The 26,677-nt window shown below is 53.5% G+C and overlaps 2 protein-coding genes across 5 annotated transcripts in view; both read left to right on the top strand.

Annotated features, from left to right (window-relative positions):
* MAN2B2 (mannosidase, alpha, class 2B, member 2) overlaps window positions 1-18,231 on the top strand; it is a 37,340-nt gene extending 19,109 nt beyond the window's left edge. The window contains exons 9-19 of one of the 3 annotated variants that reach the window (XM_012665120.1): window positions 119-284; window positions 1,714-1,847; window positions 5,128-5,402; window positions 8,581-8,772; window positions 9,262-9,514; window positions 10,018-10,128; window positions 10,223-10,415; window positions 12,585-12,722; window positions 14,888-15,000; window positions 16,679-16,796; window positions 17,859-18,231. In XM_012665120.1, the coding sequence (XP_012520574.1) occupies window positions 119-284; window positions 1,714-1,847; window positions 5,128-5,402; window positions 8,581-8,772; window positions 9,262-9,514; window positions 10,018-10,128; window positions 10,223-10,415; window positions 12,585-12,722; window positions 14,888-15,000; window positions 16,679-16,796; window positions 17,859-17,956 (1,791 nt within the window). In that variant the 3' untranslated portion in view covers window positions 17,957-18,231. Of the gene's footprint in view, window positions 1-118; window positions 285-1,713; window positions 1,848-5,127; window positions 5,403-8,580; window positions 8,773-9,261; window positions 9,515-10,017; window positions 10,129-10,207; window positions 10,416-12,584; window positions 12,723-14,887; window positions 15,001-16,678; window positions 16,797-17,858 lie in introns of all 3 variants that reach the window. The other 2 variants (XM_012665118.1, XM_012665121.1) reach the window with 2 other exon arrangements.
* Window positions 18,232-19,140: 909 nt separating this feature from the next.
* Window positions 19,141-21,526, top strand: MRFAP1 (Morf4 family associated protein 1). Of its 2 annotated transcripts, XM_012665111.1 has the most exons (3): window positions 19,399-19,456; window positions 19,575-20,006; window positions 20,518-21,526. In XM_012665111.1, exon 2 carries the CDS (start codon window positions 19,610-19,612, stop codon window positions 19,991-19,993), a length of 384 nt encoding a protein of 127 aa, XP_012520565.1. In that variant the 5' UTR covers window positions 19,399-19,456; window positions 19,575-19,609; the 3' UTR covers window positions 19,994-20,006; window positions 20,518-21,526. The 2 variants fall into 2 exon arrangements, with proteins under 2 accessions (XP_012520563.1, XP_012520565.1); XM_012665109.1 differs by having other exon boundaries at window positions 19,141-20,006.
* Window positions 21,527-26,677: the final 5,151 nt, after the last annotated feature.

Genomic DNA, 26,677 nt, shown 5'->3' on the forward strand with positions numbered 1-26,677 from the left:
CCCTAGCGCCAGGTGCGAGGGACCAAGAGCCAGCGCTTAGCAGGTGCGGGCGCCTCACAGCTGCCTCGCAGGGTCGGGTCCTGATCCTGTTCTTCCTTGACCCGGGCGGGTGCCGCAGGTCCAGCACCACGACGCCATCACCGGGACCGAGTCCCCCAAGGTGAGAGACATGTACGAGGAGCACCTGACCTCGGGGATGCTGGGGGTGCGCAAGCTCATGGCCTCCATTGTCCTGGACGGGCCCCAGCCCGGGGCAGGGCAGGCAGCCCCAGCGGCTGACCTGGGTAAGCCGGGCCCCTGCGGGGAGGCTGTGGGTCCTTTCTGAGACAAAGGTCGGGGCTGGGGGCTCGACAACCTGAGCTTCAGGGGGATGGCAAGAGCTCAGGCAAGTGGCTTCGGTCCTCTGAGCCTCTGTCCCCTCAGCCGTGACATGAGGAAGGGTCATTAGAGCAGAAATAACTGCCAACACGTTTTGAACATTTACTAAGCGCAAAACACCCTCATGCAGCATTTGATACAATGCCTCACAAATCTCTACAAGATAGGAACTGTTACTCTCCTCATCGCACAGCCGAGGAAACAGACTGAGAGGCTGTAGACTAGCCCAGGGTCACACGGGTGGGAAGATGTGGAGCGGGGCTTGAACCCTGGACCCTGCGCTGCCCTGCCTTGCAGAGGGGGTGCGGGTGTCCTAAGGGGCCCGGCCCCACCCTGGCTTCCTGCACTCCCTCCTGAGCTCCGCTTGGCCACAGTTCACATCAGGGCGGCTGTGGGAACGGCCTCTGGTGTGAGGTCTCACGTATGTAGTGTGACCAGTCATACCAGCATGCCTAGGACTGAGGGGTTTCAAAACCAGGAAAATCCTGGGCAAATGGGGTCAATTTGGGCTCCCCACATGTGCATGAGATTTTTGCTATGCACAAGGGCCCCAGGTCCCCAACTTCTGGATGTCCCCACTCTGGCCTGCCTACTGCCCTAACAACGTCTAGGCTGTGCCTTCCACTTGGCCCGCTGTCCCTTCCCCCTCTGTCCGTGTGTAGTCCTATCTGACCTGCAGACTCTGGAAGGACCTGCCCTCAGGGATACCAGTCTGGTGGGGGAGACAGTTGCAGAAAGAGCTACAACTTCACCGCCAAGCGGGGCCGTTGAAGAGCTGTCATTCCTGTGAGATGCTCGTGTCATTTTGATGAGACACTCACCCAGCCGGTGTGTCTTCCAGTGAGCACACAAGGGCGGCCACTCTGAGCAGGGAGCAGGTAGAGAAGGCGAGGGGAGGCGTCCCAGCGGAGGGAGCAGCCTGCGCAGAGGCAGGGAGGCTGAAAGCGTGTGCTGTGTTGAGGGATACAGGAGTTGTCAGACATGGCCAGGTCCACATTGTGGGGGCCTTGAATGCCAGGCTAGGAATTGGACTTTGCCCTGCAGGTTCCAGAGAATTCTCTGGTGGCTCATGGTGCCAAGCTCTCAAAGCTTTGGAGGCAGGCCTTAGAAGCTGGGTCACCTTGGGCACGTGACTGTAGTTTTCTGGACCTCAGCTTCCTCATCAGTGAAGTAGGCTGATAGGGAAAGGTGTGAGGAACCAATGGAACCTTGACTTTCCAGAGGGAGCTCTGGAAGGCTGAGTCTTGCCTGCCTCAGTTTCCCTTGTACTGAGGGGCACCCAGGGGTGCTGAGTGAGCCCAGCAGCATCGAGCAAAGCCTGTTCTCCATGTGCAGGTACAGGGCCTGTAGGACACTTTGTCACAGCCTACAACCCGCTGGCCTGGACGGTCACCACCATCATCACCCTGACCATTGGCTTCCCCGGAGTCAGCGTCACAGACGAGTTGGGCCACCCCATGCCTGCACAGGTATGGATGCCAAGTCCAGCTAAAGGGGCATTTGCTGTTTGCTGACACCTGCTTCGGGCCAGGCACTGTATGCACGTGGTCTCACCTGGCCCTGCAAGGGAAGCCTTGTCACCTCTGTTCTACAGGTGAGGAAACCGAGGCTCAGAAAGGCAAAGTGTTTTTTTTTTCCCCAACGCCAACCAATTCTCCACTTCTCTGGCAGCAACTGGGTGTCCCAAAGTCCAATTCAATTCTGCACTAAACTGCCTGGATTGAGCACAGACCCCACAAGTTAGGGGCTCAGTCCCATAAGAGCCCACACTTCAGATGCCAGCCACAAATGGGCTTCCCAGGCTATCACACTTCTGTCCAGGTGACCACAAATTCAAGGGTTCCCACAACCCCCCCCAGATTTGATAATTCACCAGAATGACTCACAGAACTCAGGGAAGCATTGTACTTACAGTGACAGTTTTCTTGTAAAGGGGACAACTCAGGAACAGCCACATGGAAGCGTCCCAACTCTCTAATCCCTGCTGGGTCGCTCTGGGGCCCAGCCCCACCAGGAGTCACCTCACTGTAAACGCAGGTGGGCTTGACAGGGGCTCCCTGTGCATGGGAGATGCTCCTCTCACTCGGGAAGTTCCTGTGGTCTTAGGAGCTCTGTGCCAGGCACCGGAGACAAAGACCAAATATGTGTTTTCTTACGGTCCCACACAAAATCCCTGAGGGCCCACAGCTGGGAGGGAGCAAACTCCCACCTTCCCAGCCACCACTGATCTGTCAAGGCCATAGTTAGAATGCAAGTGTGACAACACCTTGCTGGGGAGACCTCTCTGAGGGACATGTGTCCACTGAGGGCCAGTCAGGTCCACCCAGGGGACTGACACTGGGCTTGGGGCATCCAGTGTGGCCAGAAGCGGAGGGGCATCTCTGTCATTGTCCTTGCTATCACCTTGAGGTTGTGGAGGCCTGCTGAGACTGAGGGACTGGTCTGAAGTCCCTGGCAAGTGAGAGGCCGCCCTGACCGTGAGCCTGGTGCTGCCCCACCACACACAGGCGGGCATCTTGCCCGTGCACTGATGTGCTGACACCATGGGCGCTAAGGTCCTCACCTGTCTTCTCCGTTTGGACTGCTGTAACAAAGCACCAGGCCAGGTGGCTGAAACAACAGACATGTATTTCTCCCAGTTCTGGAGACTGGAAGTCCAAGATCACGGTGCCAGCGTGGTCAGGTTCCAGTGAGGGTCTCTTGCGGGTTGCCATCGTCCTGTTGTGCCCTTACATGGTGGAAAGAGGGTGAGCTCTCTGGGGTTCCTTTCATAAGGGCACTAATCCCATTCTTGAGGGCCCCACCCTCATGACCTAAGCACCTCCCAAAGCCCCACCTCCTAAGCAATGACACTTGGGATTAGGATTTCAGCATTTGGAGGGAGGACACAGACATCGAGTCCACTGCATCGCTCAAGCCAAATGGGAATTAGGAAGGTGGCGTTACACCCCTCGTTCCCTGCTCCTGGGGCCTCCTGCTGTCACATCCCTACAAAAATCTCCTGCACAGGAAGCTTTCCTTACGCCCCTTCCTCTGGGCACGTCTGTAGTCTGATACAAATCTCCACTTTCGCATGTGACAAGGCCTTCAAGTGTCTTAGAGGGGTGCTTTAATGGAGGTGCTGATGTCAGGGGGTGGCGCCCAGGATGGCCGTGTCTGCACCACCCAGACATCCCTGGAGCCAGCACCAGCTCCAGAAGGCACCCTACATGTCACCCAGCCGACCCTTCCTTGGGGTGGTGGAGGATGGGCTGACATCACTCAGTCATTCAGCAAACACTCCCAGATGCCCATTCTGGCCCAGCCCTGGACACGAGAGGCCCAGGCCCCATCCCAGGACACAGGTGTGGACAGCTATGGTGTGTACTAATGCTCGGGAGCCAGGGCAGGGCCCCTTCGGAGGCTAAGAATGAGGAGGAGCTTGTCTGCAAGGGGTGGGGCGTGGGCTTGGGCAGACCCGGCACACAGCCCCCTTCCCACTTAGATGCAATGCACCTGCTCTGGGGCTCCCACTGTGTGTCCGGCTCTGTGCGAGGTGCTGGGGACAGAATCCCTGCCATCAGGGGCTTGTACTCGGTAGGGAGGCAGGCCATAAACAAAATGAGAGCAGCACAGCCTGTGGTAGACGATGCGACCGTGATACGGGGGCAGGGACATGCTCTAAACAGGTGGGCCAGTGGCATCGATGCAGGGTTGGGCAGGTGGAGAGCAAGTGTCTGCTGTATTTCAGGGACGGCCTAGGTTGAGGGGCATGTGCAGCAATCCTGGGCTTGCTACTAGGGCCCCCAAAATGCCTCCCACAGGGCGTGGAAGCTGCATGCTGTAGCTGGAGGGCCTGGTGGGGCTCACTGAGCGCGCCCAGTGACCTCTTCCAACCTCCCTCCACAAACGAGATACCGCAGAGGTGAGCAGAGGCCAGGAGGGTTAACCCGAGAAAGTCCTCCCACGTGGAAACTGAGGATTAGGGGATTGCCCGGCGGCGTGAGCAAGGGCTCGGGGGCAGGAAGGCAGCAGTGTGGGGAAGGAGGCAGCGGTGGTGCAGGAGCCTGGGGAGCTGAAGGAGCGGTGGTGGGAGGGGAGGCTGGGTCCCTACAGGCCCATGTCACCCGCTGGAGCAGATGAGGCTCTTGAAAAGCTCTCTGTGGTTGCCGCAGTGGCTGGATCGGCGCAGATGGGAGTGGATACGGGGACACCAGTGAGGATGCTGGGCAGTTGTCCAGGGAGGGGCCCCCACAGGTGACCATAGGGAGGGGAGAGAGAGAGGCTCTGAGAGGCCTCGAAATGACCACGGGTGGCCTTGGTGGGGGTGGGGTGGCTGCAGGGGAGCAGGTGTGGGTGGGAGGGTAGCTGGTAAGGTCAGCTGTGGGCATCCAGGTGGAGGTGTCGAGCAAGGAGCTGGATTCGTGGGTCCCAGGTTCCAGAAGAGGTCAGAGGACTTGGGATTGGGAATTGGGAGGCATTACTTTTGGCTGGGGACGGATGACTAAAGGAGCTTGGGGGTGTTCAGCCTGAGTGAGAGAAGCCTTGGGCCCCCACAGCCAGCCATCTTCAGGTGGCCAAAGGGTTCTCCCAGGATCAATGTATTTTGTGGGGGTCCCAGAGGGCAAAGCCACAACTGGGGAAAGGGTGCAGGGAGCAGAACTTGGCTGCCTCAGGGAGTAGCAGGTGTGCGAGCCAGGGCACTGAGGAGACTGAGGGGTCATCCAGCCCTGAAACCCACCCTTGGCTCCCATCCTGCTGACCTTGCAGGTCCAGAACTCGACGGAGACCCCATCAGCGTACGTCCTGCATATCCTGGCCACGATCCCGGGCCTCAGTTACCGGCACTACAGCATCAAGCCCACAGCAGGGGCCCAGGAGGGCACCCAGGAGGCGGCCGCCACCATGACCAGCACCCTGCGATTTGGCCGCAGGCTGAGGAGACATGCCAGCCACGGGGGCAGGCGCCTGGTGCCCGTGGCAAACGACTGCTACACTGTGCTGCTTGACCAGGACACCAACATGATGCACAGCGTCCGGGAGAGGTGAGGCACAGCCTGGCACACAGGCTCCAGGGGTCTCAGTTGCTCACCTGCCCTGGGGAAGGACCAGAGGGTGGCGAAGCCACCATGATCTTCCTGCCATTGTGATCTTTAATTCTCGGAGTGTGAGTGTAGCCGTGCAGGAAAGGCTGTCTTATGCTTTTCCACTCCAGGGTTACTGATCCCTGGAAAAGGGGGCCATGAGGGACTCACCCTGGGAAGAAATATATTCTGTGTTACCTACTTTTTTAATTTAAACAAACATAAAATCTCTATTTGGTAAATAGTCATACTGTCTTTAGAATAGGAAGGGACCCTCAAAATCATCTAGGCCCACCTTCCCAGCTATCCATCCAGCCACCACCCAGACATCCAGCAAGTCATCCGTCATTCACGTATTCATTCGGCAGCTATTTGTGCAGAGAGGGCAGCTGACCTCCCAGGAAGGTCCTCCTAGTGTGGGGCCAACCCTGTCCTTCCTCAGGCCACATCCAGGGCAGTTTTCATCAACCCCAGCTGCCGGTGCCAGAGTACCCACTTCGATGTCCAACCAGAGAGGAGCATGTGGCAGAAATGGAGAGGACAGGAGCAGAACAAGAGGAGAGAGAGGGAAGGGGAGGCAGGGGGCGTTCACGTGGAGGGAAGTGTCCATGGTGCTCAGCCCAGGGCCATGGTCAGCAGCTCTCTGCCACAGAGCCCCAGGACTTCCCTCCAGATGGGACCCCGGTCGGGTCTGTCCTCACCATCCCTGGGAGAGAGTGGGGAAGGGGGGTGGGCTGCAAGGGGGGAGTTGGGCAGGGGAGCATCAGGGAGGGGTGAGGCCCCCCACATGGCTGGTGTGCACGGACACCAACTGCAGGGCAGTTTGCGTTGAGGGGAGTTCATTTTTCCTTATATAACAGCTTTATTGAGATATAATTCACATACCACACAATGCACCCATTTAAAGTGTGCAGTTCAGTGGTTTTTAGTGTAGTCACAGTTATATGACCATCACCACAATCGATTTCAGAACATTTTCATTACTCCCAAAAGAAACTTCATTTTCCCCTCCCCCACAGCCCCTGGCAGTCCTAATCTATTTCCATCTCCATTTGCCTGTTCCTGGACATTTGGATAAACAAAATCACACACCGTGCGGTCCTCTGGGAACTCACTTCTTTCACTTAGCACAGATCTGTATTGTAGCCTGTGTCAGGACTTCATGCGTTTTCGTGGCTGGGCAACACTCCATCGCGTGGCCGTGCCGCTCTGTTCACACATTCTTTAGCCAGTGGGTGCTGGGGAGCAACCGTCAGTGATGCTGGGATGAACACCCATGAGCAAGTTTTCATGTAAACACTTTCATTTCTCTTGGCTATACAGCCGGAGTGAGTGGACTTCAACGAGGTCGCAAGTTAGCTCTGTTTAACTGTTTGAGGAACTGGCTGCACCGTTTCATGTCCCCACCAGCAGGTTACGCGGGTTCCGATGTCTTCATGCCTCACCCGCACACAAGTCATTTTCTGTCTTTTCTGTGACAGCCATTCTCGTGGGTGCAAAGTGGTGTCTCACGGTGGCTTTGCTTTGCGTTTCTCTGCTAACTAGTGACGTTGAGCATCTCTTCACGCAGCCCCTGGCCATCTGTGCATCTTTGGTGGAATGTGTATTCAGATCCTTGGCCTGTTTTTAAATTGGGTTGTCTTTTTATTATTGAATCGTAAGAGTTCTTTATGCACGTTCCAGATACAAGTCCCTATCACATATATGATTTGCAAGTCCTTCTTCCCATACTGTGGCTTTCTTTCCACTCTCTTTGTGGCCCTGGCGAAGCTGTTTAACAGGAAGCTGGGGGCAGCGAGTCCACGGCCAGAGGCGAAGGCCTTTCCTGCCGGATTAATGAAAGTGACCCTTTTCTCTGTGAGCAGAGTACTTCCTTCCCTGCCCCAGCCCCAGTCTCATGGAAATCCCCAAAGTGGGTGCAGAGCCTGTCCACTGCTTCATCTTCCGCCACGGCAAGGCCAGGCCCAGATACCAATACATCGCTTGTGGCCAGGCGCCGTGGCTCATGCCTGTAATCCCAGCACTTTGGGAGGTGGAAGGATCGCATGAAGCCAGGAGTTTGAGAGCAGCCTGGGCAACATGGCGAGACTCCATCTCTATAAAAAATTTAAAAATTAGCTGGCACGGTGTTACACACCTGCAGTCCCAGCTACTGGAGAGGCTGAGGCTGAAAGATCACTTGAGCCAAGGAGTTGTAGGCTACAGTGAAATATGATCTAGCCACTGTACGCCAGCCTGGGCGACAGAGTGAGACCCTGTCCCAAAATTAAATAATTGATCACTGTGGACTTGCTTGGGCCAAAAATTGCATACTTACAATCAAAATACTCATCTGTCTACAAGGCTCTGACCCTTCCCACTCTTCCCCATCCTCCGTCGTAACTCAAACATCCTAATTTAAGGGCGTGGGCAGTTTGGAGTAGGGGCTGAATCTAAGTGTTCACTCGCACACTTCCCAGGTGTGTGATCCCAGGCTAGTGACATCACCTCTCCCAGCCTGGTGTGCCTCAGCCATGGGCTGGTTAATAGTCCCCACCCGTGGGAGTCAGAGAATTTTTTTTCTGCAACAAGATCTCATTCTGTCACTCAGGGTAGAGGGCAGTGGCATCATCATAGTTCACTGCAGCCTCAAACTCCTGGGCTCAAGCAATCCTTCCACCTCAGCCTCCTGAGAAGCTGGGACTACAGGCACTTGCCACCATGCCCGGCTAATTTTTAAGTTTTTTTGTAGAGACACTGTATTGCTCAGGCTGGGGGGTCGGAAAATTCAGCAGGGTGGACAGGGTCAGGAAATTGTGGTTTCCTGCTGGACAGCTCAGGTCAGCATGACAAAAACCCATTCTTGGGCTGGTTTTCCTGGCAGACCAGGCTGGCCGCCAGGGTGAGCGGGCATCGCCTGTGCTGGCCGCACGAGGTGCCTGGTGCAGCTGCAGTCCCCACCCCCTCTTGTTTGTGATCCTCTCTGGGGCAGGATGGACTCTAAGCCACACTGGCTGTGGGTGGGGTCTCAAGCTTGTCCATGAGCCTAGTTGCGCAGACTCGTGATGCTGCTCAGGCTCCGCAGAGGTTACTAACCCGGTTCCAGATCACAAGTCACTGTCTATGATGAAATAACGTGTGCTCTTTGCTGCCTCTGCAGGCAGAGCAACCGAACGGTGCGCATGACCCAGGAGTTCCTGGAGTACCACGTCAATGGCGATCTGAAACAGGGCCCCATTTCCGATAACTACGTGTTCACACCCAAGGATGCCGCAGCGCCCGCGTGGGAGGCCGTGGAAATGGAGATCATGGCGGGAAAGCTGGTGACTGAGATCCGGCAGTACTTCTACAGGTGCCTCCGTCGGGGTGACCCTGACAGCCAGGCACGGCCGGCTCGCTTGGGCAGGAGAATGTGGAAATGAAAGTCCATCTTCGCCCCTGGGCCGTGCTTGCACATGCCATGGTGCAAGGGAAGTGTGAGAAAAGGACGAATCACCCCAGCGTCTGCATGTGCTGGCTGCGTTTGCCTGTGCCGTGCTGGGTCTGCCAGGAGCCGGTCAGAGCGGGGACAGAGACCCAGAGTCTGACCCACACGAGAGGAGTCCTTGTTCTTCCACCAACAGAGCAGTCGTGAGCCATCCGGCCTGGCACGGCAGCTCTGTGCCATCAGGGAACCAGACCACCCCCCTAGTACCCCTCAGTGTCCCCGGTGGGGCCACTGTCCACGTGGCCCAAGAAGCTTCCTGCCTGCCCGCCCTGCATTCAGGAAGGAAGGGCAGAGGGAAGGAAACATCTAGAAGGCTCGCAGAGCTTTACTTACTGGTGCCCTCTTCTCTTCCAGGAATGTGACCACCCGGGATTACACGTATGCAGTCTACTCCCGGCTCGCCCACGTACCACAGGGCCATGACGGGGAGCTGCTCTGCCATCGGATAGAGCAGCAGTACCATGTGGGCCCCTTGGAGCTGAACCGAGAGGCTGTCCTGAGGACCAGCACTGATCTGAACAGCCGGCAGGTCCTCTACTCGGACAACAACGGCTACCAGATGCAGCGGAGGCCGTACCTGGCCTACGAGAACAACAGCATTGCTCGGGTATGCCCTGCGATGACCACGGGCGCACCCCTGACAGGCTCTGCCCAATCCTTTGAGCACCAGCTTGCAGCGGTAGAGGCCTCTGGAGAGAATTCTTTTAAAGCCCCCTTGCCCACATGTCTGCCCTTTCAGGGGTGGAGAGCTCGGGCTCTGGGTCAGACTGGTGTCTGAATTCTGGTGCAGCCACACACGAGAGACCTCGGTTGTACTTCGTCTGTAAGATGACTGCTTCATCAAAGAGTCAGACTGAGGGTTCATGAGATGACAGATGTCAAGAGCTTAGCTGGGGCCTAGCCCCGTGGCAGCTGGGGTACATGGCAGGGAAGCAGTGAAGCTGGGATGTGAGCCCCATGCTGGTCTCCAAAGTCGAGGTCCCCACCCCATGCTGCAGCTGTGCCTGTGGGGAGGGCTAGCTGGGGGGGCAGAGGGTGACCCCTGACCGAGTGGCCTGCCTACTTCACCCTTCGCCCCAACCACCAGCTTGGTGACGCTTCTGTCTGCAGAATTACTACCCCATGGTTCAATCAGCCTCCGTGGAGGATGGCGGAAGCAGGCTTGTGCTGCTGTCGGAGCGGGCGCACGGCATCTCCAGCCAGGGGAACGGCCAGGTGGAGGTAGGAGAAGGCGTAGTCTGTCCTGCCGCAGCCCTCTGTGGCCACCCACTAGCACGCTCAGGTGCGATGGGCCTCTCAGGAGTACTTCCTGCAGGTCATGCTCCATCGGCGGCTGTGGAACAACTTCGACTGGGACCTGGGCTACAACCTCACGCTGAACGACACCTCAGCTGTCCACCCGGTACTCTGGCTTCTGCTGGGGCCCTGGTCGGCCACCACTGCTCTGCGCCAGAGGAGTGGGCTGGCACTGCAGCACAGGCCCGTGGTGCTGTTCGGAGAGCTGGCCGGTAAAGGGGCACCCTTGCAGAACACACGTCACCACTGCCCCCGAACAAGCCAACCTGGCCCAAGTGGGTCTTGAGAGGGGCTTGTGCCCTCGGGAATCTGGGCAGCTTTGGGGCAGGAAGGGACCTCAGAGATCTCTGGTCCAAGCCCCTCATTTAATAGGTGGGCAAACTGAGGGAAAACAGTGGCTCACTCAAGGTTATACAGCTAGTCTGAGCACAGAGCTGGGACTCACACCCACCTCACCTCACTCCTCTTCCCTGCGTCTTCTCCATTTTCTTCCCTGATATATCTTTTACTTTCTTAATATGACATATGTCACTATGTTACTTCAGGTCCGAAGGCTCAGCATTTAAAAGACTGGTTTTGTCTGAATCTAGGTATGCTGTCACCAGGTGAGGGTGCCTCTAGTCCATAGTCTAATCTGCAAGGTTAATGTTTTGCCTCCACTGAGGTTTCTAGAAATGAACAACCATGTAGTCCTATATCTTTATTAAAATAGTGGAACATGAGAAACATTAAACAGTGATTACATTTAAGGTGATATTTTGGAATAGCCTTTAAAGAATTAAAGATCTAGGTAAAATTTGGTGCCATTCTCACTATCCATGAACTCTTCTTTTTCTACTCACTTGCAGAGGTTTTAATTAGAATGTGTTTTAAGGTTCTCCCTGCTTTGGTTTTAGAGCCAGAACCTTCCCAGGTCATTAGCAAACACGCAGGCTGTCACTCACTCATGCAACAAACATTTACAGAGCGCCTGTAGTGCGCCACAGCTGTCGTGCAGGAGCTCTCATGGGCTGTCGGATGTCGAGGACACAGTCACACAGAGCCAGGATTCAGGGAAGAGAGGGAGCCGTCCACGGCGACGGCCTGGTGCTTTGGGGGTTTGGAGGAGTGTAAGACCACAAGCCAGGAGGAGAGTAGCGATCAGGTCCGGGGGTGTCAGTGCAGGTTCTTTGTGTGGAAGTAGCAGAAACAGGAGGGACTGCTAGTTGGGCAGAACCTGGGGAAGCTCTGGAATCTAAGGAAGAGCCAGACAAGAGGCCTGGGCGGGTGGGAGGCAGGCAACTCTGGGTATCTTGGGAACAGACATTCACGGCCATGTCTCCCAGGACTACCACTAAGCTACCTGCCCGGCACCTCAGCTCCCCTGCCTCAGATTCCCGGGAGGGGTGATCTGATTGGCCTGGCAGGGTCAGGGTCTGCTCCTGGATCGATCAGTGGTTTCTTCCTGGCAGCTGGGTGCCTTTCCTGCAGAGCGAGATGTCAGCATGTCTGAGCAAGCGCCATGGCTGCTGTCAGCGCCGTCCCACCCACCCTCACTCTGGTCCCTGTTGGTTGCAAGTGAGAGAAACCAGCTCGAGCTCGCTGTGCCCTAAGGAGAGTGTACCGTGAGGCCCACATCACCGAGCAGAAGGCAGGGGTATAATTTGGCCTCAAGGACGGGAACCCTCTTGAGGCTGTCCTTCTCCACCCCTCACCTGTGCTGCTCTCTGCTGCCATCCTTCTCCCTCTACCTGGCTTGTGGCTGTGAGCAGCTCTGGGGCTGCTCTCAAAGAACACGGACTTTCAGTCTTGAGTGCAAAAGTCCTAGGGAAGGATTCTGATTTGTCACACTGGGTTCAGGTGGCCTGTGCCTGGAGGCATTGGTGTGACCTGAGATATTGTGAGAAGATGGTAGCTCCCGCTGAAAGTCCAGAGTTGGAAGGAGAGGGCACTGAGGTGCCTTCTGAGCAAAGAGACTGGTAGATGGCAACACACGGGGGAGCTGGCCCCCCAGACCTTGAGTGGAGATAGGGCTCTGCATCGTGGACTTGCTGCGACCTTGAACAAGCTGTGCCCGCCCTGGGCCTTACTCTCCTGGTCTCTAGTTTGAAGTGGCTAGAGGAGCTTCAGGGTCCTTCCAGCCCTCAAACTCCACGATCTCAGCAGTTGGGCACACAGGAGGAAAGGCTTTCAGGTGAAGCACTGCACGAGCAGAGGCGAGGAGGTGGCAGCCTGGGGCACTGGCACCAGCAGGTGCTTTGGGCTGATGCGGTGTAGGCTACACTCGGGGGTGGCTGGGGGAGACTGGAAAGGGCAGGGGCACATAATGTGGAAGCTCTGAGTGCCAGGAGGAGGAGTCGAGCCCCAAAACCCTGTCCTCACTCTGTCCATCTGCATTGCAGGGACTGCCCCAAACCGCTCAGGACCCCAGAAGCAAGAGGCCGTGACACTGCCCCCGAATCTTCACCTGCAGATCCTAAGCATCGCAGGCTGGAACTACAGCTCAAACCACTCCGAGCACGTGCAGAGTCTTCAGAAAGGTGAGGCAGGTGCACAAGGGGCCCAGATCACTCCTCCCTCCCGGAGTCAGCCAGCCCCCAGCCCACCCCCGAAAGGGGCTCCCCTTAGAGTTGTCAAGGCTCTGCAAGGTCACCCGGACCCCATCTGGCAAATGGGGACAGCGAGGCCCACAGAGAGTCAGTGAGTGACCAGAGTCACTCCGCAAGTTGGGGACAGGGCGGGCCTGGACCCCTGCCCAGGACCAGCCCACACCAGTCTCTGAATGGATCTGACTCCACCCCCAACTCCAGACTGCTGTCCACATCCTGCCTGACCCTCAGGGCTGCATGCCTATCCTGCCTCCTCCAGGGAGACCTCCTGGAGCCCCCAACCCCCGAGTTCCCACTCATCCTCTGAGCTCAGGCAGCTTGACTGCTGGGAGCTCCCAGTCATTCATTCACTCGACCAGCATTTCCTGTGCTGGGTGCTGGGGAGTGAGCGGTGACCAAGGTGGGCAAGGTCCCTGGTCTCTGTGAGCTCTCGGTAGAGGCAGAAACAGCCAAGTCACCAGACTGTGGTGACTGTGATAAAATGAAGCCCTGCAGGGCATCAGAGAGGGCTTCTGGAGGAGGCAACACCTGCCAGGAGCCGACTTGTCCTGTGGCCACAGCCGCAGCTGCACCTTACTTCCCCTTTACACTGTGAGCAGCTCGAAGCAGGGTCCGACTGTGCCTCGGCCATCCTCCTGTCCCCAGGGCCTGGCACATCTGAAAGACAGCTTAGTAAGAGTCCGCAGAGTTAAGAGCAAGGAGGAGAAGGAAGAGGCATTAACCCCCAAGTCCTGAGCCAGTGCAGAAGCAAGACACGGGATCAGCCTGAAAGGCCAAGCAACACCCTTGTCCTGACAAAGCTCATCTTGGAGGCTGCGGCCCAGTCCTGTAGCCAGGCTGGCTTCCCAGAGCTGAATGCCAGCATCACCACCTCCCCCATCCCAGAGACACAGGGCGGGGCAGGCCCCCCGGCAGCCACAGAGTCTTCCCTTCCAGCTTGTGAGCGTGGCCCAGCGCCGTTGGAGACGTGTTTCCTGTAGGCGGCCTGCTTCCAAATGGGGGCAGGAAGAGAGGGGCTGGGCCGAGCAGGCCTCCCAGACGCCCTGGTGGGAGAGTCAGGAGCCTGCTTCCCTGGACGCTGGCAACTGCCTTGGGAAGCCGGGTCCCTCATCACCCTGCTGTACAGCCCAGGAGATGGGGCCTTCTCTGCCTCTGGGACTCGAACCCTTGACCATGCAGTAGGAGCATGTAGAAGCCACTTTACAAACCTCTTAGCTTTTGTGGTCTTGGGCAGCCATTCCTGTGTGCCAGTCTGAAAACCAGTAACCTCATGGCCCTGTGATGAGCTCTTAAAAAATACTGATGCCTCAGTTCTACCCCCCAGACAGTCCAATTCAGTTGGCTTTGGGGCATAGTTGCAGAGCTGGGGTTTGGGAAACTCTGATGTCAACCAGGCCTTGACCTTTCCGGGACCTTGAACTCAGTACTTTCCTCTGAGCTTTGGTCTTCTCATCTGTGAAATGGGAGCACAACAATGAGCCTTTCTGTGCGGGAAGGTCAGATGGACACGAGGTCACGTACATCACGTGGTGAACGAGACCACTGTATCCATTAGGGGTTATGCTGCAGTGACAAAGAGCCCCAAGCCTCCCTGTCCTGATGCAGTGTGAATTCATTTCCCCCATGCTAGTGTCCTGTGGGGGTTGTCAGGAAGGCTTTTTATCACCGTGGCTGCCAGGCACCCCTGATGGAGGCTGTATTGCAACACGTGCTTCCTCCGTCACCAGAGTGGGAAAAAGCTTCTGTCAGGAAGTGACACATCACTTCTGCTCACTTTGCATTGGACACAGTGGCCACGCGGCCACACATGACTTCAAAGGGGGCAGGGAAGGAGAGACCTGGAGTATTTCAGGACAGGTTCAATCATGCCTGAGACTTACGGGGTGACTGATGGCGCCATGGTGGGGGGCCTTAAAGTCTGCTAGACCTGGGTGGGAATCCTCCTCCTGCAGCACCCCAGCTGTGTGGCCTTGGGCAGGTGACTGCCCCTCTTTGAGCCTTGGTTTCCTTGTCTGTCACAGGGAGGTAGAGGAGTCACTGGGTATAGACTGGGGGCATTACAGTTGGTTAACAACACCTTCCTTCTGCCCCCAAAGGCCATCGAGGGGAGGCCCAGGCTGACCTCCGCCGTGTCCTGCTGCGGCTCCACCACCTGTATGAGGTGGGCGAGGACCCGGTCCTGTCTCAGCCGGTGACAGTGGATCTGGAGGTAAACTGTCCCCACCGCCTCGTGCCAGTGCTGCCCCCAGACCACCAGATCAGGCCTCCCTGGCAGGGCCCTGCCTGAGAAATGGCCTCGGCAAAGAGACCCATTAGGGCGTGTTCGCAAACGGATGCCGGGTGGGCTCTGGTGGGCTCAGGGTGGCGCATCTCCCACCCTGCCTCTTCATGTCTCCTGCGTTTGTGGAGTATTATGACAAGCCTGTGTTTATTTATTATTTATTCTTGTTGTAAAACTTCTTAAACAACACAGATATCATCTGTGTGTAATAACAAAACAACGCCTTTGAGGGATCACTTAGAGTCAGACAATCCAGGGTCCGCCTCCAGCCGCCTCCACCGGGCGTCTCAAATGCCTCATGCCTCTGGGCCTCAGTTTCCTCACCTGTACAATGGGGGAGGTGAGAGTTCTTTGCCCCAAGGGCTGTTGAGAGGCCCTGTGCACGGGTCCCTGGAGGCTCATCAAGTGTCAGTGCCCCATGTTGTCCTCAGAGCCCCCTCACATTCTCTCCCCAGCAGATACCACCTTGAGATGCCTCATTTCTTCCTCAATTCGCATTCTTTCTCGGGGCTGGGAGCTCTTTATTTCATTGCCTGCTCACACACAATGTCTGTAAGTCTCTGCGTTTCTGCCTTGGGCATTCTTCAACATGTGTCCTCAGAGGATTGAGAGAGGCCCCATAACCTCCCGCCACACCATGGCACCTTCCCTTCCTTCACGGCCCCCGCCATGGAGGGGCCACCTCTCTCTTCACCAGTCCCCGACCTGCCGCGGGCCTGAGCCAGGATGCCAACAGGAGCAGAGAAGACAGTGTCAAATCTGGAAGTTGGTCATCAGTGCTGCCTGTTTTATAGGAGGAAGTGCAGAGGCCCCGAGAAGAGGGGATGGTCAGGGGGGACATCACGGGTTTCTTCTTCATGTGGGTGGTGGTGGGGTGGCGGGGCGGAGACCCGCTGACAGCTAGGAGTGTGTTTGGCTGCAAGTCATAAAACATCTAACAGAAGTGCTTGTGTTTTCTCACCTGGCCAGAGTGTCCGGTCATGGACTGGTGACCATCTTCCCACTCGGCTGTCATCAGCACGCTGGCTCTTTGTCCCGTGTCCTTGTTTGTGATCACTAGATGGCACAGGCCTCCGACATGAGCAAATTTAAAGGCAGAAGGGGGCCAAGTGGTAGCACCAGAAGGGCCTTGCCCTGGAGCGGCTCTTTCCTCCTTTCAGTGCACAGAAGCTTCTCCAAGAACCATCCCCACCCTCCCACTCTGCGGACTTTTCCAGAACTGTATGGGCCTCTGCTTCCCCTAGCTGCAAGGGAAGCTGGGACAAGCTTACTGGGGGAAAGGAGGGATGGGATGACTCAGACCGGCTTCATCCCAGGCAGGGCACGTGGGGGAGGGACGCAGCGTGTGCCAGCAGCTCAAAGGCCTCCTGGGCCTGCTGGCAAAGCACACACTTTCCAGCCTCAGTTTCCTCATCTGCAAAATTGGCAACCAGTCCTGTCCTTGCTGCTGTGCTGTGAGAAGTAGGTGAAGGAGGTGTGCAAGGCACCGGGGCAGGGCCTGGAGCCCTGAGGACACACAGTCCACGGCGTGGCTGCTGTTCTGGTTCTCTGCTTGGATCCGGGGCTTCACTGATGCAGCTTCCCACCTCTGCTCCCGTTCCTGCAGGCAGTACTGCGGGGGCTGGGGCCCGTGGTGGCGGTGGAGGAGCGCTCGCTCACAGGGACCTGGGATGTGAGCACACTGCACCGCTGGAGCTGGGGGACGGAGACTGGCCACGGCAGAGGTTTGGGAGCCCCTGCTTTAGCCCCCTGCCCAGCATCCCAGCCAGGCTCGGGAGCCGGACAGACCTGGTTCAAATCCAGCCATCTGCCCATTACACCTGTATGACCTTGAGTGGCTGCCTTCCCTCTCTGAATCTGCAGCCCTCCCAAATCTGCCAGTGGGCTAAGAAAGGCTTTGGCTCAGTCCCCACTTGCCAGAGCTCCACACAGCCTTGTATGCACACACAGACCACATGCCCTGCCAGTGCCCTGTGTGAGAGCCCCATGCTCTTGAGGGGGCCCCGGGGGCCTCTGCCCGACTTGGCCCTGCTGACGTCAGCCATTCCAAGCCTCACGCTACACACACCACTGTTAGCTCCTGCGCACCACAGGCAGCCTCATGCCTCCCAGTCCTTGCCTGTGCTGTCATCTCTGCTGGAACGCCCTTGTCATGTTCATTCTGGCCAGCTCCTGCCCACACTTGCCCGGAGGCTTCCCCTGAGTCCCTGGCCAGGTCAAGTGCCTCCTCTCTGCCCTGCCCAAGGGTTTCCTCTGTCCCGTGTACCTCCTCTTTGCCCACTGCACATGGCGTAGTGCCTGGTACATGGTGGATGCTCGGTCTGTGATGGATGGATGGGTGGATGGAAGGAAGGAAGGAGGGAGGGAGAGAGCGAAGGAAGAAGGAAAGAAGGGGAAAGGAAGGAAGGATGGATGATGGGTGGTTGGAAAGGGATGGAGGGAAAGGAAGGAAGGTGGGTGGGTGAGGGATGGGTGAACAGGCTTCCCACCCAAGAGTGGAGCCCAGTGAGACAAAGGGCAGGGTTCACCAGGCGCCTCAGTGAGAAAGCTCTTAGGCCTTGAGTCCAAAACCCCATGAGAAAATGAGGCCAGTGGGGCTGGGCCCTGGGGGTAGGGCAGAAACGCAGAAGGCCCACTTGCAGCAGGAGTCCTAGCAGGCGGGGGCAGCCAAGGGCCATGGTCACAGTGGGAGCCACAGCAGACTGTAGACAGGCAAGGTGTTGTGAGGGGGAGGCTGGGAGGAAGCTCCAAGGGGCAGTGCTGGACAGACCACCTCTGCCCCCCAGGCCACTCCACCTTTCCCTCGAGGTCGCCAGAAGGCCCCACCGTCACCGTCCACCCGAAGGAAATCCGGACATTCTTCGTTCACTTCCGACAGCAGTGAGCCCTCAGCAGAGGCTGCTGGCCCCAAGGCTGCCCCAGGGACTCTGGAACAGAACAGACCCAGGACGTGGAAGAGCAATGCGGAGAGACCCAGGGTGGGGAGTAAACTGCTAATCCGGCAGGCTAATGGCAGGAAATGATCACATTTGGGGCTTGCTTTCTTATTTTTTTAAATAAAATGTACATTTTAAGATCCAGGTTCTTCCCCTCCTGCATTCAAGCCAGCCCTTTCCTCTTCTCTCACATAAATGATACTTTTCTCTCACATAAGTGATTTGTTTTCAGTTCATTTGGGTAAATACCAAGGAGTGTGATTGCTGGATCATATTGTAAGAGTATGATTTAGTTTTGTAAGAAACTACCAAACGGTCTTCTGAACGGCTATATAATTTTTCATTGCCCCTTAGCAAGGAATGCAAGTTCCTGTTGATCTGCAACCTCACCGGCATTTGGTGTTTGCAGCGTTCTGGATTTTGACTATTCCAATAGGTGTTTAGTGGTGTCTCATGAGCCTTGTATTTTTATTCATACCAAAAAAATGATGAGCTAGCTGCCTCTGATATGTCAAGAAAGCCCAAAAGTTGCATTTTTACAAGAGCAAACGATGTAAAGAACCTGAGAAAAGTCTTCAAAAAAGATATGCTTTTATTTCTCTTAATCCTTAACTCTGCCATATTCAAATCTGTGACGTGCGTCCCTTTGACTGGAAAACAGAAGCCGATCTTTGGCACTTTGGCAAGCTGGATTCCTGGAATGTTTAATGCTGTTTTGGGACTGGTCAATAGGCTAGGAAATTAATTTTTCCTTAAATTGTGTGTTGAGTGAATGTTAAAGCAAATTTACTAATGCGTCCCAAGCGCTACCCAGAGCGTTAGGGACACAGAGCTGAATGCAAGGGCCCCCGGTAGACAGGTGCAAGGCTGACGACTGACAAGGCCTTTTCCACAAACTGAACTCTGGGGCCTCAGGGTGAATCCGACCAGGCTTTGACCCTTGGGGAGGTCGGCTGGTGAAAAGGCACCCAGACACTTCTGACTGTAATCCAAGGAAGAGCGAACATTACACTTCAGGATGGCGAGAGGGGTCGGCTGGCCCCACGTGAGAGGAAAGGGCTGAAAATCACCCCAGGGATGTCACAGCCTTTGCTACACCATTACTTAGGACCCTCCCGTCCTGGTGTAGGACGGCCTTGTTAACAATGTCAACTCCCGGACCCGAGCAGCCCTCTATGTGGGGGCCACCCAGAAGAGATCACCCCGCAAAACCAGGGTACAACACAGGTGACGGACCAAGTTCGGGGAGAGCGGGAATGAGAGAGAGCGTGCGCGCTCGTGCTCGTGAGTGCCTGCGTGAGCGCGCCGCACCTCCCTTTACCGTCGTGCGCGCGCCCGCGCCTCGCAGCCCGACCGTAAAGACGCCCGGCTGTGTCGTGAAAGGAGCCGCAACGCGCAGAGCGCTGGTTGACGGCCGAGACTCCATTTTGTTCGCCGCTTCTCAGCTCGTAAGTCGCTTCTTTCCGTGGCTTCTCTGAGGAGAAAAGTTTAAAAAGGGTAAAAGTTTTAAAGAATATTCTGGAGTTGCGTTGCTAAACGTAGCGAGTGTCCATTTTGTCTCTCCAGCAGACGTCGCGCCCGCGCTTCCGAAGCAGCAGAAGATGCGGCCCCTGGACATCGTCGAGCTGGCGGAGCCCGAGGAAGTGGAGGTGCTGGAGCCCGAGGAAGACTTCGAGCAGTTTCTGCTGCCCGTCATCAACGAGATGCGCGAGGACATCGCGTCGCTCACCCGCGAGCACGGGCGGGCGTACCTGCGGAATCGGAGCAAGTTGTGGGAGATGGACAATATGCTCATCCAAATAAAGACGCAGGTGGAGGCCTCGGAGGAGAGCGCCCTGAATCATCTTCCGAACCCCAACGACGGGGTCGAGGGCAGGGCGGCCAAGAGGTGCGAGAAGGCCGAGGAGAAGGCGAAGGAGATCGCGAAGATGGCAGAGATGCTGGTGGAGCTGGTCCGGCGGATAGAGAAAAGCGAGTCGTCGTGAAGCGGCGTCGGCGGTAAGGGGGCACCCGCGCGCCCGGCGGGAGTCTCGGTACTCGCCGTAAACGTGACCGTTGAGAAAAATGATTTAGTAAAAACCCACATGGGGTCGAAGGTGGGGGGAGGGAGCGTGAGAGCACGCTAAGTTTTTAACTTGGAAGGTATCAGTGGATATCATTTAAATGGTTTTTTAAATGGTAGTTTGGAAAAATAAGCTTGTTTTGGTTTTTGCTTGATAACGTGTTTGGTTGTCCCTAAGGGACTGTCTATAGAACACTTACAGGATAGTAAACCTAAAGGTCGCAAAGGGAACAAAAGCAGGCAGGCCAGGCCGTCCAGCAAGGGGGGATAGAAACAGAGTTTCCAGAGGGAAGGCCAATGGGCAGTTCTGGATTTTGCTAGAAGACTGAAATGAGTCCGATGGCATCTAGAGGAGGTGGCATCCTGCATGGTTGAGTTGGTGAAGGTTCTGGGTTGTTCTCTCAGTACTAACCTCTGGATGATGAAATTCTCCCAATTGTGCTTTAGGTTTACAGCCAATGGATTTTGGTCGACTGATGGAGATTGGCTGACACCCTGGAGAAGCTGAAGCCAGAGAGCCTTTTGTTTTCTCTTTTTTCCTCTGTCTATACTCTGTCCTCACTTACACTACGTTTCTGCTATGGTCTGTGGTTGATGACCTCAATATGAGTTTTGATTGTTAAATGTTTTTGTTTGGAGAAGTAACTTTTGTTTGGAATAATGCTCTCACATACAGGAATTAGGGCCTAGATTGTAAGCTCTTGTAGCAGTCACATTTGTTCTTGGGCTTTGGTTGTTATTTCTAAATTTTGAGGTGCTTTGCTCTTTCTTGTGTGACCTGATAGCTCCCTGGAACTTTGGGTCTGTGTGTGACACATGAGACTCAAGAGTTGGAGTTCTCCAGCTCTGGAGCTGCTGAAGGAGCTGCGTTGATTCTAGAAGACAACTCCATGCAGCAGCTGCTGAAGAAAGGACCAGACTTCAACTGGAAATGTGGATGGGGCTGATCTGGCGAGGCCTAATGAATCTGAAGATGGGGTGGAGAATATTATTGTCTGTATTTGGGGACTTTAATTTCTATGTGAGACCAAAGGAGGAGAGATGTATTTTGTTCAAAATTTAAATTCTATGTGGTACACTATCTGATGTAACCTGTCTGGTGAGTTTATTTGGACAACCTAACTCATCTTTATCTGACATGGAACCTAGAATAGGGGATGAGATCTTGATATTCTGTACAAGTTGATGTAATACCCTGAGGCATTTCAAGGGATTCTGGGCATAAAATGGAAGAGATGTTTGCAAAAGACCTTGAGGGGATGGGGAAGGAAAGCATGGAATCGTCTGCATTGGACCCTAAACTGGACTGGGAAGAGGCATCTTCAAGGTTCATACATTGTCCAGCTGTAAGTTCATTTGAGTAGCAGACCTGACAAGTATTTGAGGTCAAAACCCTACCATGTTTAAAAAAAGAAAACTTACCATATTAATAAAGGTATTCATTTGCTTGAAAAGACAAAAGATCTGAAAAGTTATTAAATGTTATTACTTTAAGAATGAAATCTGCTTTCTCCTAGATTGTTCTCATTGCCAAATGGAGGGTGAACAACTTACGGTTTCTCAGGCTCTTGGTAAGCCACTAATCGAAGGGGAGCTGTATTTCTGTATGCTATGGTGGGAACCAGGTGAGGAAGAATGTACTTGGTTCTTAGTGTAGGAACGAACTGCATGTAATCCTGCGATCCACGCCCCTGCCCTCAAAGAGCCAGAGTACCTTCAGTCTTTCAAGTTAGAATGTTATATTCTAGTCCTTGCACTGGGAATATAGCGATAAAATAAAATTATAGTGGGGTGAGGAACCACCTTCCAGGAATGAAGCGCTTGACTCCACCTAGCTGCTAGGAGTGTGGCTGACCGATGACTCCATTGGTTGGCCCTCTTTGGGAAGTGCCTCTGCTAAAGAGAGCTGCCTTAGCCAGAGTCATGCCCCCTCTCTTGAGTGGTCCCTATCCCTCTTACTATAATTTGGGACACCTTCAAAGGGCACCTCTGCTTCAGAGCTCCCTACGGGATCTAGAGCGTTTGTTAGGACTGCATCACTGCCCTGCTGCTTCTGCCTGATCTTGCTTGCCTTCCCTTCTACAGACGTTAATCCATAAAAAAACTTAGGTGCATCTAGTTTTAATCTTAGAGTCTGCATCCTGGGGAATCTAGTTCGTAGACAGAAATCTAAAACAGAAAACCTTGTGTCAGCTGGGCACGGTGGCTCATACCTGTAATCCTAGCACTTTGGGGAGCTGAGGCAGGAGGATCGCTTGAGGTCAGGAATTCAAGACCAGCCTGAACAAGAGCGACACCCCCTCTCTACAAAAAACAAAAGTTAGCTGGTTGTGGTGGCTTGCACCTGTAGTCCCAGCTATTTGGGAGGCTGAGGCAGGAGGATTACTCGAGCCCAGGAGTTTGAGATTGCAGTGAACTGTGATGATTCCACTGACTCTAGTCTGGGTGGCAGAGCAAGACCCTGTCTCCAAAAAAAAATCACGTGTCAGAAGCTCATAGAATAGATACCATGTCTTAGAAGAGCACTGAGGGGGAGCAAAGTTTCCAGAACAAGTAAGTGGTGAACTTGTCCTTGAAGGATGAGTACAGCTTCCAAAGTCAAGAAGAGAATGAGAGGCATGATAGGCACAGGAAACTGGAAAATGCTAGGGGGTCAGAGTTGTCTGTGTGAGTTTCACACAACTGGGGAGAAATGGGTAGAATGGAATTAAGAGCCAGGAAACAGCCAACCACCAAAAAAGATACATTTGGTACATTTGCCAAAACTAAGAAATTTAACATTGGGACAGTATCACTAACTAGACTACAGAATTTATTCCGATTTCACCAGTTCTCCACCAATACCCTTTTTCTGTTACAGGATAACACATGCATTTTTTGGGGTAGTTGATTTTTTAAATGGGTAATACAGATGACACAAAATTCAAAAGATACGAAAGTGATCCTTCCTCTCTCCCCAGCTTCCCAGTTCCCCTCCCAGGAGACAACTATATACAAGTTTCTTGTATTTCCTTACAAATATTAACTATGTTTGAACATACATGTAAAATTCACCCCGTCTTTTTTTTTTATATAAATGGTGTAGCACACCATATCATCTGTTAACATCCTTTGCTTGTTTACCTGAAAATATAGCTTGGAAGCCTTTCCCTATCTAAACATCTAAATCTGCGTTCTTTCTTTCTTTCTTTCTCTCTTTATTTATTGAGACAGAGTCTCACTCTCTTGCCTGGGCTAGAGTGCCATGGCATCATCATAGCTCACAGCAACCTCAAACTCCTGGGCTCAAGCGATCCTCCTGCCTCAGCCTCCCAGGTAGCTGGGACTACAGACACGTGCCACTGTGCCCGGCTAATTTTTTCTCTTTTTAGTTGTTTGGCTAATTTCTTTCTATTTATAGTAGAGACAGGGTCTCGCTCTTGCTCAGGCTGGTCTCCAACTCCTGAGCTCAAGCAATCCTCCCGCCTCGGCCTCCCAGAGTGGTAGGATTACAGGCATAAGCCACCGCGCCCGGCCCTTTTTTTTTTTTTTTTTTTTTTAAGGCTGCATAGTGTTACTCGTACAGTTGATTCTTACACCAAAGTTTGAAAACTTGAATTAAATTCTTTCCATTAACTCCTTAGTTCCTCTTTCTTGTGATTCTCATCACAATTGCAGTGCAGCCACCAATTCCCAATTGCCCCAGCTCCTGAAGTTCTTCTGGCTTGCCAGCAATTGGAGGAGCAATCGAATCTTGCATCTTCTAAGCGAAGAATGTGGTAAGGATCCATTCTGAGAGTCTTACATGGCTACACACTCATTAATTGGCTGGAGTCTCCATAATTTTTTATTATTAATGTTCCATATATCTCTCATGAACCTCAGGCACTCTGTCCCTTTCCTGGCTGCCTTCCAGAGGTCACAAAACACCGTGCAGAAAACCCTGGTGGGGTTCTTAGATGGGTTCCTGACACTGCAGAGGCCACCTCGAGCTGGGACTTATCTTTGTTCAGTATTATGGTGTTTCAGGTGTGACAAGTGTCCTCATCAAAGTGCCATTACACAAGGAAGTAAGGGGACTGTGGGAGCACTGAGGTGTCACTTAACCTAACCTGGGAGGTGAGGAAAGGAATCCAGGAGGAGATAGACAAGGTACATAACAGAAGTGCCTATGAGACGTGCAGGCAAAGTATGGAGAATGTTCAAAAGCTGCTGGGTCAGAACCGGGCTGAAGAGACCACAAAGTACTACAGAGGCTTCTGCATCTGGGTGTTTCATCAGCTGAGATGACCCCTTGGAAGAAAGCAAATTTAATTCTGATGGACATCATGGTAGAACTGGCAACAGCCGAGGACAGAATCAACACTCTGGGGATGCAAAGAGCATTAACAAATGTCTGACTCTGGGTGACAGAGGACACTCGAAAGTTCCTAATCCTGGGGAAGACAAACCTCAGAGCAGTGCCAGGCTGCCATGGAGCTCAGGGACAGGGGGACAGGAGACGGTGTCCAGTCATCCTGCTGCTGTTCTTGGTGACCTGGGCCTACACTGGCTTGTCTCCAAGGTTCTTTCCAGCCCTGGAATTATGTATGACTTCTGACAATAAAGCTTTTCAGGATAAAATGCTGTGAGGGTCATTAGTGCTGTTCACCAAGTAAATTCCAATTCTCTGCCTTATAGGCACATGGTAGGGTTGTCTTCCTGGCCCTTTGTGATTGGGTGGGCCATGAGACTAATTCTAGCCAATGAGTTTCGAAGAAGAGCAATCCCTGTCACATCCATTGCCAGAACCTCCAAAGTGACACCCTCTGAGCTCGCTTCCCTCCGGCACAGAGACCAGCAACATTCAAGACAGTGGTTGATCATCCCCTGTGTTTCTTTGATGGTGTGGTTCCCCTGCCAATCCACAGTGAGCATGTAGCACAAACAAAGAAGAACCTTGGTTGTTTTAAGCCACTGAGATTTGAGGATTGTTTGTTATGACATAACCCAGACTAAGATGACTGATACAGTGACTTTCATCCTTTCTTCCTTTCCTGGGATTTTGATGAAAGGGTTGTCCTTTTGTCTAAGGCCTGTATCCTCATTTGTGATCACATCCCTCTCGATGCCCAGGGGCATTGGCCTGCAGATGATCTCCTGTCTCACTCTTTCACCTGTAGCTCTTCACTTTCCTCTGCCCTCTGATGACTTCGAGGTGAAAGAAAGCCCACCTTCAAATCCCTGGACCTCGCCGCCCTCCCCTTCCAGGCAGCACATAAGCATGCAGTGGGTTGAGTTTCCACCATTTCCAGAGATAAATGGGGGTTTGTTACCCTGGCTAACACTGTGGCCAAATAAACATAAACCCATCCAGGGCTTGCTTCAGTCACTGCCCAAAATATGTTAGATGCTACCCTCGTCAACTACATTTTCTTCTCCTCCTCTGCTCCCCATGATGCTCTATGGTACCCATTTCCTGATTTAGATCCCCAGCCCTTTCTCCTGCCTTCAACTCTCTATTCCATGGTTCACAAAATCCTCCATTCTATCACTCCCAAACAATTAGGTCATTAAGTATAAAATGTCCGATTTCCTTCAGTGCTAAGTTTGACAGTTGATATCTCTGACATTTTCACTTTGACATTTCTTATTTTATGTTTATTCTGAAGGTACATTCTCATTATTTCAAATGCTTGGTTACTGACTTGTGATTATCTTTCAAATTGTTTTTTAGAGCAACTTTTGTGAAACCATGTCATTTTTTAATACAAATTCCATCATGGAACCCATGCTTCACAGACAGCTCGAAATATGAGTGAAAGGTTTGGGAAGGATGTGGCTAATGAACGCACAGTACGTCAATGGTTCCAGAAGTTCAATTCTGGTGATTTTAATCTTGAAAATGAGCCATATGGGAGACCAAAGTGGATAATGATGAGCTGAAAGCTGTAGTGGAAGCGAATCCATCTCAACCTACACTGAATTAGCAGCAAGGTTCGATGTTACTATTCCAACAACATTGGAACATTGGAAACAAATTGGCAAGGTAAAGAAGCTGGACAGATGGGTACCACATGAATTAAACAAGTGTTAACAGAGAAATTGTCTCTAATCTTGCCTTTCTTTGCTGTCACGACATAAAGGCAAACCATTTCTACACTGTATTGTTATGTGTGATGAAAAATGGGTTCTTTTTGACAATCGCAAGTGTTCAGCACAATGGTTGGATAAAGATGAAGTGCCAAAACACAGTCCAAAACTGAATATTCATCAAAAAAAAAGCTAATGGTGTCTGTTTGGTGATCCAGTACTGGTATTATCCACCACAGCTTCATGAAATCTGGTCAGTTGATTACAGTGGATGTTTACTGCAACTCATGAAATGATAAGGATGCTTGTGATTAAGCAGCCAAGATTGGTCAATAGGAACAGGCCAATCCTCTTGCAAAACCACGTGTTGCAAAAAAACAACTCGCTCAAACTACAGAGGCTGGACTTGGAAACTCTCTGTCATCCACCATATTCACCAGACATTGCACCAACTGACTACCACTTCTTCCAGGCTTTGGACCACTTCTTGCAAGGAAAAATATTCAATTCTCAACAGGCTATGGAAAATGCCTTTCGCGATTTTATTGCCACTTGC

The sequence above is a fragment of the Propithecus coquereli genome, unplaced genomic scaffold (genome assembly GCF_000956105.1).
Source record: "Propithecus coquereli isolate 6110/MARCELLA unplaced genomic scaffold, Pcoq_1.0 Scaffold962, whole genome shotgun sequence".
NCBI classification, from domain to species: domain Eukaryota; kingdom Metazoa; phylum Chordata; class Mammalia; order Primates; family Indriidae; genus Propithecus; species Propithecus coquereli.